Source organism: Acinonyx jubatus, chromosome B2 (assembly GCF_027475565.1).
Source record: "Acinonyx jubatus isolate Ajub_Pintada_27869175 chromosome B2, VMU_Ajub_asm_v1.0, whole genome shotgun sequence".
NCBI lineage: Eukaryota > Metazoa > Chordata > Mammalia > Carnivora > Felidae > Acinonyx > Acinonyx jubatus.
Window position 1 is genome coordinate 18,989,688 of NC_069385.1, and position 12,003 is coordinate 19,001,690.

At 48.3% G+C, this 12,003-nt stretch overlaps 1 protein-coding gene across 2 annotated transcripts in view; it reads right to left on the reverse strand.

Annotated features, from left to right (window-relative positions):
• The window catches only part of LOC106965852 (sterile alpha motif domain-containing protein 5), a 949,459-nt gene extending 944,115 nt beyond the window's left edge, over positions 1-5,344 (reverse strand). Inside the window, exon 1 of one of the 2 annotated variants that reach the window (XM_053223339.1) lies at positions 4,635-5,227. In XM_053223339.1, coding sequence (XP_053079314.1) covers positions 4,635-5,090 — 456 coding nt within the window. In that variant the 5' untranslated portion in view covers positions 5,091-5,227. Of the gene's footprint in view, positions 1-4,634 lie in introns of both variants that reach the window. The other variant, XM_027056682.2, reaches the window with a different exon arrangement.
• Positions 5,345-12,003: the final 6,659 nt, after the last annotated feature.

The window sequence follows — 12,003 nt, forward strand, 5'->3', positions numbered from 1 at the left end:
AGGAGGAACTCCTCTCCTACTAGAAGCAAATCCACCTTTTCCTTCCAACGCTTTGGGCACGATTCCCTCCCACCTCTTCCAAGACTTTGACCTCCTGGGTGTCTCCCTTTCTCTGGCTCCCTACCACCAACACTTCGACACGTTTGAGTTCTTCTCATCCTTAAAAATAATTAAACAAACAAACAAAAACGCAACCCGCAAAACCCTTCCCATGACGGAGTCTACCTTCTTCCCTAGCAGTAGCCTTGGTTCTGTCTTCTCTGCCAAACTTCACCATGTCGGTGGTACATCCGTTCAACGGAATATGGTTCAGCGCTAAAGAGAAATGAGCTGTCAGGCCATGAGGAGACATGGAGGGGCCTTAAACACACATTACTAAGTGAAAGAAGCTAATCTGAAAGAACTACATACTGCGTGCTTTCAACCATGGAATGTTCTAGAAAAGACAACACTAGGGAAAGAGTAAAAAGATCAGCGGTTGCCAGGGTTTTAGGGAGGAGGAAGAGTTGGAACTCAAGAGGATTTTTAGGGTAGTGAAGACACTGGAGACACTCTGTATGTTTATACCTGAAGGCAGCCTCTTCCTTCCCAAACTTGCTCTTCTGTCAGGTCCTCTACCTCGTCAGGGAACAGCATCAGAATCTGAATCCTGAAATCCGCAGGTCCTCCCAACCTCTCTCCTCTCATCCCTGTCAGCCAAACGGTCACCGTGTTCCATCCATTCCACCTCACAATTCCCTCCACTGCTCCTCCCCCACTGTCACTACCCAGTCCAGGCCACCAGCAAATCTCTCCTGACCCTACAACAACCTAAACTGTTTACCCTCCCTCTGGGCAGGATCCATGGAGTGCTCCCCTCTTAAGATACTCTGAACTCCTAAAGATGAGTTCAAGGCCATCCAGGACCAGCCACTGTGTGTCTCTCGTATCTTGCCGTTTCCTCCAAGCATTCTGGGCTCCGTCCAGACTGAATTCCCTTAAGTTCCTGTTGCCAGGTTGCATACCTCAACCTCCTCCCTTTCTGGCCTTTGCACATACTGTTCTCCCTCTCTAGAACACTCTTCCCTTAGGATCCTTGCTCATAGCAAACTTTCAGGCCAAACCCTTCCCAACCTTCAGCTCTCTGACCCAATGTCAGTTCTGGAAAGCCTGCCCAGACCCGCCTCCCTGCAAATGAAGTTGGACGCACCTGTCCATGGCATCATGTGCTACCCACCAAAGCAATCGTGTCTTTAGCATTACTGTTCACTCCATTTGATGTCTTCCCTGCTAGACCAAGCTCCTCGAGGGCAGGCTTCTGCATCCTGCCAAGCACAGGGACCGGGAGCCTAGAGGCTTGGCACAGGGCTCGGAGCTTGGTGAGTATGGAGATAATATGTGTAAAGCTTGACCTAATATTTACCCTGTGAAAACATAACCCCATTCCACTGAGGCAGGAATCACAGCAGTCACAGAAGCTAAGTACAGGACAGAAAAGGAACCCATCCAATGCTTTTTTATTTCAAGCAGCATTCGTTCTTTGCAAGCTCCTGGTTTTCCAAAGCTGCAGACTTGCTTTGGGAACCAAAGGGGAACTTACTTTGAACTTACATTTTAATTACTTTCTTTGGAAAACCAAAGGGAAACTTACTTTGAACTTGTATTTTAATTACAGCCTTTGGAAAACAAAAAGGAACTTAACTTTTTTACTTACATTTTAACTCACCGAAGAGGGGAAAGTGGCGACAGTTGGTAAGATGCACAGCACCCCCAACATTAACCCCAACATTAACTGTTTCCTGAGGCAAATCCTACAATCCTAACGTCCTCTCAAGTGATTCTTGGGAAAACTCCTCAATTTACTTTCCTCTCTAAAGATTTGCTATCCCTGCCTTGATCATTCATGGTATGACCCACTTTCAAGCCACCTAATATTCTTACCAAAATGCAAAAAAATAATCACAGGGATCAACGATGCAAATGACTATAAAAGAAATGTAAGGCCTGCTTGAATAAGCAGAATCCCAAACGCACATAATGAACCACCTACACATTCTGACCATGACCAAGCCAAGGAACTTGGAGCTATTTTAATGTGGATCACATTCTGAAGGAAAAGTCCTAGCACTATCTGCCCACACACAAGCTGTGCCAGAAAACAATTCTTAAATCATGTAAAACCCAAAACTTTACAGGCAATGCACACATAAGCGACACATTCAGAACGAGCAACATGATTTGACACTGTGGCTCACTTGTATGTTCAATGCAATGTTAATTACACCTTAGTTCCTATTATGTGTTTTTCTTATAACAGATGTATAAAACTACACCAAGAGAACTTTTTTTTATAATTCAATTTGTCATCTCTATGTTTTTGGTCCCCAGTCGGAGCATCCGTGGAGGTCCAAAAACACTTCTGCCCCCATTTGATTCCTCCATCAGTTTAAGAACCAGAATTAAGTGTATATGGAAAGTGAATAGGGTGTTATCTTTTTTATCAAGGATTGTTATCGGATTTATATGGAAGTTGACTGAAATCATCATTTACACGGAAAGTAAACAGTATTGCAACACGAGGTGAAATCTTCTTCTCTAAATCGCACTTGCTCAAATGAACTACCATATGGACACCATGATCTAGGCAGGAGGATTCAGTCCAAAGTCTGCACCCAGACATTTCACATCCATAGAATTCTCGACCGCTTCTAAATGGAACGAGAATCCTTCTCAGCTTCTAAGTTTGATATCTATGCCTGTATGTTTAAGTCTCAGGACCAAATGTGATACTTCCTGCACATCACTCCCTCCAGCGCATGCTCTCCTCTGCCCTCTTGCCTGTACTCAGCTCTGTTCCCGAAGAATAAGCTAGTGGCACAGTGATATATCTTATTCTCTGTATCCCATTCTGGCCAGGCCTTGACCTATGTCCTCACCATGTGCCCACCTGCTCACATATTCTCAGCCCACACCCACTTCACTTCCTGGGATGTAAATCACAAGAGTCTGACACCTTGAACTCCTTTGATCTGCTGTCTCCGGGAACAAGCCTTTAGACTAATGGTCCTGTCCCTCTATCCACACCAGACAGGACTAACTCTACCTGCCTGGGAAAAGCGTGCTTTCCTCTCTACTCCCCGGTTTGGGGCCTACATCGGTTATATCGGTAACACAGGGAGTGTGACTGGGATACAGGTTTCATTTGAGGCAATCTGTCCTCCGGACCTGCCCTCTCTATATTTTTATAAGACGAATGTCTACTCTCAAGCAAGTTATCCAAATTCCCTTTCTTGCAAGATAACATGTGGATAATATCAAACGCTTTATTCCCGTCTACTCTATCCACTTTTTACCAAGTTTTCGCTTGCCCTTCCTGAAAGCTGGGCATTATGACCTGTACTTAAGAACATACGGCAACGCAAGTGACCAAGATGAGCACGGAACATGTAGATAATCCGTGTTCCCCTGTTAGGGTGCTGTGTTTACAGCCGTTCCCCCCACCCCCACCCCCCCTCACCCCCCAGCTGCAGCTCCTTTACCACCATTACCCCCTGAGCTTCTCTATAGGATTTCCAGCTGAAGTCCTCCCTTTCCTGGGTAAATCCAAGCAAGTTTGAGGATCACCTGTGCTGTCTACTTCTCCCTTTCAAGGCAAAGACCCTCAACTTGGAAGGCTTCAGGAACCTAAACGGAACAGACTCGGCTGGAGGGAGAGCTCCTGTGTGAAAATAAGACTTCCTGTTCATTATTCAAGGCCCAAACCTGTATTTGAGCCTTCCTCATAGGGCAGTTCCCATAACTTCCCAGTTCCTTCCCCCCCTCCCCCCCCCCAGAATCCTCACTGGCCACTGAAAATCTCACTTCCTTGGACTGTGCTCTCTCCCCTCCCAACCGCGAGTCCGCTCAACACTTTCTAGAACTCAGAGTGGCTCCTCCTTTGTGGCATCTGGATTAACAGTAAACCAAATCGGTGACCCAGCACAGACCCCGGCAGCCCACCCTCCGCGGCCCCATTATCTTCAGTGTCTTTAGCACAGATTACCTCCCTGTACTCCAGGTGAGGGAACTCATCCCAAGTGGCCACACATTTGTTTTACCCGCACCCCCCCCCCCCCGCCCCCGGTCCGTGTCAGTGGTTCACTTTACAAACGTGCAGCACTGCTGAGATTTGACTTTATGGAATTGGGAATCACAGGGCTTGACTTCCCACCCTTTAAAGAGTTCGTCAATTTCCCTCTGGAAATTTTTCAAAAAGATAAGGAAAAGGATGAGAAAAAAAGATCGACACCAAGGTAGGTATTGGCCACCGTTCCGGTACCTGCCAGACTTAAACACTACCACAGAGGGTGTCTGGAATTGCCCTTCGCTCCTGGAGAAGCGCCGCTCATTCCGGTTCCTGGCAGGTGAGCCCCAGACCTAAGCGGAGACTTGGTCCTCGTTTAGAACTGACACCTGGGTGCGGGATCTTGCCTTACCAACCGCTGGTGACACCGGGAAGGAAGGACCCAAGAGCGAATACGGAAAGAACAGACGAGAGCATCCCAACTACCCAAAGCATCCTTGGCCTCCCCGTCGTCACCTGGCATGCGCTGCCGCCGCTGGGCCGTGTCCCCTCCCGCCGTGCGCCCCGCGCGGTCCGGGCGGCGCCTCCTTACCTTGCGGGAGTACGGGGGCTTGCTCAGGTGGATGCCGTCGCGGACGAGCTTATCCCTGATCATGATCTTCAGCTTCAGCTTGGGGTAGCTCACCAGCTCCCTGCTGCGGGGGGCGGTCGTCTGGCTGCGGGGGTCCCCGCGGGTGCCCGAGGCCGGGCCGCCACACGGCTCCCCCCGGCGGCCGGTGGGGGCGGTCACCGCGGGCGGCACGGGCGGCGGCTGCGGCTCCAGCGTGAAGTAGAGGCCGGCGGCGGCGGCATCCTGCTCCCGCAGCCGGCGCACGGCCTCCAGGATGCGGCGGCGGTGCGCGGGCGCCAGCACCCCGATGGCGTCCAGGTCCGGGTCCCCGATCTGTTTGCACACCTCCAGGTCATCGTAGCCGTTATCCACGAAGGACTCCGCGTACTGCGGGAGCTGCAGCGCTTTCAGCCACTCGTAAACTATGTTGGTGCACATGGTGGGACTGGACCCCCGCCGGCAAGCACCGTCCCAGCGCCCGAGCGGCACGGGCGGCACCAGTTCTTGGAACTTTTAATCCTCTCCTCCAAGGGGAAAGAGAAACCGCCGCGAAGTTCTCCGTGTAAAGGAAAGGAGAGGGCCGGAGCCAGAAAGCCAGCAGAAGAATCCCGAAGAGGGAGAAGCGTAAAAGCGGCAAAGTGAATTCCCCAAGCAGCCTGGAGCTCGCAGGCACTGGCGGCTGTGCGAGCCGCTCCGCTCCGCGCCGCCCCTGGATGCGCCGCCGCCGCGGGGAGGGGCGCGCGGCGGGCGCGGGAGGGGGCGGAGGCGGGCGGGGCCGGCACAGCCCTCGGACTCGCGCCGGGTCAGCGGTGCGCGGTGCCGCCCCGGAGTTTGCTCCGCCGGGACCGGCCGGGAGCCGCGCGCCGCATCTCGCCTTCCCGCGGCCGGTGGCGGCGTCTGAACGCGCGCCCCACGCTGGGGAGGCGGCTCCTGCGCGCAGCCCCGCGGCCGCCCTGGAGCGCCTCGTCTTCGCGAGTGCGGGTCACCGCAGTCCTCCCGGCGCGCAGCGGGCGGCTTCTAGGCTGCCCGGCTCCCGCGGCTGCCTGGGATCGCTCTGTGCGTTTCTTTTTAATCCGATTTCTCTAGCTCGTGGAAATCTCACTTGGTCGCGAGCCGCCCCGACTTCGGCCGGCGCGCCCGCGGGCAGCCCAAGGGCACGTCCCGCTGCCTGACCCGGCCGGGCGAGGCCGTGAGGCCAAGTTGCCCTCCTCCTTGCCCAAATCGAGTTAGCTCCCCTTCCTCGGAGCCGGCGCGCAGGCCGGAGCCAGGCGGTCTGGCTTCTTCCGTGGACGCCCGCCCAGAGCCCCGAGCCGCGGCGCTTTAGCCCGGCGGGTGGGCGCGACGAGGGGACCGCCCGAGTCCAGCCGGCGCTGCGTGCCGCCCCTCCTCGCTGCGGCGGGGCGCGCGGGGCGGCGGAAAAAGCTGGCGCTCCTGCCTGGCTCTCCCCTCCGAAGCCCCCGAGTCTGCGAAAGTTTGGGATGGGTCGGACCTTTCCCCTGGGCCGGCGCGTTCCACCCGGCCCCCCCACCCTACTTTCTGCCAGGTTCTTTCATCCTCGTCTCCAGTGTGCTTTCAGTCCGGTCCGCCCACCATGCATTCCGCCCGAATCTCCCGGGTGGCTCTGTCCCCAGGGACGCTTCCGGCGACCTGTCCTGGAGCCCAGGGAGCAGAGCTCACACCTCCCGCCCGGGATCGCGAGGACACGGATACACCGCCACCCAGCCGGCTTTACAGGAGACGCTGGGACACCTTGGCGCGCCGCACTTTCTCTCCAGGGAAGAGAATCAGCCGAGTTTCCCCTTTTTTCCCAAATGCCTGGGCAAACGCCTGGGGGTGGGGACCCGAGCGGCAGGTGGAACAGAGCGAGTGCCTCGACTACATTTCCTGAATTATCTGACCTCTTCTTGGGGCTAAGAGAATTTTGGTCGAGGTACTCGATGGGGCAGGTCTCCTCTCTTTTCGCAGAAGGGCGATTCAACTTCGCGCCTGAGATATTGGAGGACCGAAACTGGGCGCTGTTCCCGGAGGAGTCCCGGTGGGGAGTGCCATCCACTAACCTGGACCTTGGAGACAGACTACTGATGATTTCAGAGTCGTTTCCAGAATTGCGCATTTGGCTTTGGGGGGTGGGGGAGGGGAGAGTCCTCTTTCCCTAAATCAGAAAAGCTTAACCCCTTAAGGGACACAGAGCCCTTAAAGAAGCAAACGGCAGCTTTGACCCTTTTGCCCGGAAAAGCACCCCACCTAGGCGCACCCAAAATGTTCCCTACAGTTCGGGGGGGGGGGGGGGCGGGGGGGTCCGGGGCTAGGGTGTCCGGGTTTCTGAGCTCAGGCACTAGCGAGCGGATCCCACGTTATGAAGAGCCGCCAGGAAGAACCTGCCAGGAAGGGACCTGTTGCAGGGTGGGAGGATAACGAGCTCGAAGAGCTATCGGGCTACCTGTAGCCCCTCGCTCCTGCTGTCATCAAGGCCACTCCTTCCGGAGCCCGAGCTGGGGCGGGGCGTTTCTCCCGGACGCTGGGATCCAGACCTCGCGGCCCAGCGCTGCTGTCGCCTCTCCCGCGCCAAAGCAGACTCACAGTGCCCCCTTGCGGTCGCGCAGGCGAATTTTAAGGCGTTGTCCAAACACGCTTTATTCAGTGTAAGAGAGTGAGCCGAACCAATCTTTGTATCAGTTCCCTGCCCCACCTTTTAAATGAAGAATTTTTACATCACGTTTAATGATGTAAAATGTACCCCAATGCTCTTTCCTAAGGACCTTTGATCTTTAGGAGGAAAACATTCCATCAGTTTGAATTTTGCTGCTAAAGACAAGTTATAGAAGATACTTACTTGGAACTCACTATATGTCAGGAATCTATACATGTATCTCCACGTATCTAAGTAGTATTACATTCAGCATCTTACAGAAGAAGAAATTGAGGAAGCAGAACACTAATTTGACCCCTCCCCAAGATGTCGCCGTTCAGGACGGAGCAAGAGCTAGAACCCTGGAGGAATAAATTCAGGCTTGCCTCCCAGCTGCTATCCATTCCAGTCTCCAATGTATGCTGGAGGAAAACTTGGGCTGGTTGTAAGATAGGAGTCCACACCACCCCCTTTCTTTTAGACTAGAGAACTTAAAGCTCTGGGGTTCTATCATTGGGGATTTCTTTCCCAAGTCGTGCGAAAAGTCCAGCAGCTTCTTACTAGTTCTTTGCTTACTTGTATACAGCCTTTTCCCCTCCGGGAGCTTAAAGACATTCACCTTATCTCATTAATCCTCTGTGAAGGCAGCAAGTATTTTTATTTCCATTTTATAATTAGCGAAACTGGTTTGGGGGAAGATAAATGACTGGCCCAAGGTCATATAGTAAATCAGGAGGGAGACAAGAATAAACCTGCCTTGTCAAACTGTCACCCCAACAGGCAGCAGTGATTCTCTTTTATTTATGTGCAAAGTCACCATCCAATTAGGAAATAAAGTATCCTGGTGCTCCCTTTGGAAGGCAAGCCTTTTATAAATTAATCAGTTGTTAATCAGTCATAAATAAAACTTACTGTTACCTCTAGAGAAAACCTGCTGTCTGGAGACTTCTGAACTACAGGGGCGCTTTTTCTAGATATCCTTCTCCTTCTCTGGTCTCCTCCACTGGCTCACCTCTTTTATGTGTGAACCCTCAAGGCTTCTATCTTTCTACTGCTTGCCTTAGCATACAAGCCTAAAGAGATTTAGTTGTAGAGGCCACTACGTGTAATTTCAAATGCAGAGGGTTTATAGCCTAAAGGTGTCTCTACCCATGGCTACCGTCCAAAGCAAAACTGGAAAGAATGACTGGTTACTATTAAGATTTAGAACTAGGGTTTGGGAGGTAGGAGGCCATTCGAGATTGTCTGAAACATCTGCGTTTGCATGGAGGAAGTCAAGGCTCAGGAAGGACAGTGGACTTACCTGAGATCACACAGCTAGCTCAGGATAGAACCAGAGCAGCAACCATCTCGATTTCCTCGAATGCTCATCACTATTGCTACATGACCTCATTTTTCTGTAAGTGCCTGGCTCCTGTCGCAATCATTCATATACTCATCAAATGTGTATTAAGTAGACATCCCAGTGCCAGTCACTGAACTAAAAAGAGAAGAGTTTTCTTCATTAAATGGAACTGGAGAGCTCTCAGAATTTTAACATGTATAATTTTTAACATGGAAAGTTTCTTTTAATATATATTAGTTCATTAATTAGGAAGATTACAAAAGTTCTATTTTCTAAAAGCTTGAATTGATAATCCAAATTCTATGAATCGTAACATTAGCCGAAATCTGAAATTAAACTGTAGTTCACATCCACACAAAAATGTACTTAAAAAAAAAAAAAAAAAAACAAGTGGCTATTATGTTCCTAGGCATAGCCTTAGAACAGCAAATTAATTTACTCAACATACATTGTCAAGTGCCTATAATTTTACAAGTACTTCTGAGTGGTATTGCTTTAAATTAGAGTTTTTTTTTTTTACATGAAAATTTTCAGAACACTTATCATGCTGTTTATTATTTAATATGTTTGGGGCCAGATTTTTTTTTTTTTCAGAAAGAACTTCTTACCTAATGAAAATCAATGGAAAAATAGGTTGTGAAAAAAGTTTCTTTATAGGCACCATTTTAGAATTGTTTTGCACTAGTGATAACTCTGGCAAAATGCCTATTGATACTCTCAGTGTAATAAATTAATGATAATCATATTCAGGTTTTAAATTCTAAATATCAGGAAACAGCTTTTCCACTTTGCTCAGACTCTGTAACTTGATTTAAGGATATAGAGTGAAAAATCATTTATTATGAAATTTTCTTGGTGCCACATAGGTTTCATAGCATTTTATCCCAAAGATAAATGTTCTCACACAGGGTGCGTAAAAATTAAATTCCATTAACATCTGTTAAACGTCAGTCCCCAGGGTGTCTAGCCTTGTAAAAGTCAAGTATATATAATATTAATCTTAAAATGCAGAGTATGTTTTGCCTCTCCTTAACCATGAGCTAAAAAGCATCTAGAAGGAACATATGCCATAGGGAGAAATGAGAACAATACACTTGAGTGATGTAACGGGCAATCTGTTCTCTGGTGGCTGGGGGTGAGGCAACTACATTAGGGGAAGCCTGGGTGGAGGCGTCTGGTAAGATGTCTGATCTGTATACATTATACTCGTGTGACAACACATAGATGCACGAAGGAGAGACAAGAAACAGTAGGGAGTCACAGCAGGATACCATTAGATTATTCATTTCTATTATAACATGCCTTTCTTTCTTTAAGGAGGGAACAAAAGGTGAAAAGAAAAATGTGCAAGAAGTCAAAGACCTGGAGGTCACTAACAGAAAGATAGCCCAGCGAGAAGAGGATAGTGATGGACAATAAAATGAGATCCATTTTTTTACATTCGTATCCTCGCATCTCTGGTACTCCCCAAACCTTCTATTATTTTTAAATGCACCCACAAAGAGGGCGAAAGTATTAGTCCAGTGTTTTCTAAGGTAAAATGATAGGTGGAATATTTCGTTAAATAACCATAAGCAGCTCTTGGAACTTCCTTTTTTTTTTTTCCATTCTAAGTCAGCAAAGATGAACCTAAAAGTTAGGTTGTATAATCTCCTACGAATGAAATGATATTGAGAAAAGCTATTTCAGGACTCCTGGATGGCTCAGTCAGTTAAGCGACGGACTCTTGATTTCAGCTCAGGTCACAAACTCACGGTTCGAGAGTCTGAACCCTAAGTCGGGCTCTGCACTGACAGTTCGGAGCCTAGAGCCTGCTTTGGAGTCTCTGTCTCCCTTTCCTCTCTGCCCACTCCCCTCCTCCACAAACACAGGCGCGCACGTGCGCATGCTCTCTCTCTTCCTTTCTCTCAAAAAACAAATAAATAAATAAACTTTTTTTTTCAAAGCTATTTCAGAAAAGTGAAAGTTATTTATGTAACCACAACATTGCAATCACTCAATTGATAACCAGGTGTCCAAATCAAATAAATATTAGCTATTCCCATCTAACAGTGACTTCCATTCTGGAGTTAGGACAAAGAATTTGATGGAGGCTACTTCTTGAGATCTACCTGGCTCCAGATGACTGGGAGGTTGTAGGTTGTCTTTTTTGAAGCAAAGTCATTTCATAGGTTTGTTTTAAAATCTATTCCTTCTTATTTGACTTAAATTTGCTATTGGGGGGTGCCTAGCTGGCTCAGTTGGTAGACCATGCAACTCTTGATCATGGGGTTGTGAGTTCAAGCCCCACATTGGGTGTAGAGATTACTTAAAAATAAAGTCTTTTAGCGACACCTGGATGGCTCAGTGGGTTGCGTACCTGACTCGATTTTGGCTCAGGTCCTGATCCCAGGGTCGTGGGATCGAGCCCCATGTTAGGCTTTATGCTGAGTGGAGCCTGCTTAATATTCTCTCCCCCCCCCTTTCTCTCTCTCAAATTAAAAAAATAAAATAAAATCTTCTAAGAAAATTTTTGCTATTGGAATATGTAGGCTAAAACTCTTGAATCCTTGACTTGTAAGAAACTGGCACAGAATTAGAACTTCTGTGGAAGCCTGAAGTCTTTCCAGCTTTGGAGAAAGGTAGCGTGCATTGCAGTTTCGAAACGCTAACCTTTGGGGTCACTTTTGATATATATATGACATCTTAGACCTTATTTATGGATGTGGCAACATACAACCTGAGGGCAACATCAGATCCTTAGGCCAGCAGAGCCCTGTTCCTAAAAGGATGGTTGACAAATTTGGCTACACCTTTAAAACTTTTCAGTTTAACAGTTTCATCAAAACCAAATTTCAGACTCTCTTTTAGGGTTGTTCAGCTGTCTTGTCTGAGTGAGCCCAGACCCCCTTGGACCACAGTCATGGTCTTGAATACATGCTCTCAGCCAGGGTGTTCTGACCTCAGAGAACTTGCTAGTGGCCAAGAAAGGGGGTCTTCAGGGAACCTGCCCAGAAAAACATAAACGATTCATTCTTTATATTGTACACCAGGATAAATTCCAAATGGATCAGACGCCTAAAGATAAAGATAAAATGATATACTTATTAAAAGAAAATATAAGTGTATGGGGAAGACTTTCTTAATTTTGCTTCAATTTCCAGAAAGAACGGAAAAAAATTGCTAACATTTGATTACATAAATATAAAAAAATGCATGCATGGCAAACAAATAAAATAAAAACTAAAAAAAAAAAAAATCAACTGTCACTAGCAAAGTAAAAAGATAAATGACACCCTGTGGGAAAATATTCAGATTTGTATGACAATTAAGGACTGATATAGTTAATACCAAAAAAAAAAAAAAAAAAAAGCAAAGAAAGAAAAATAAAGCATCTA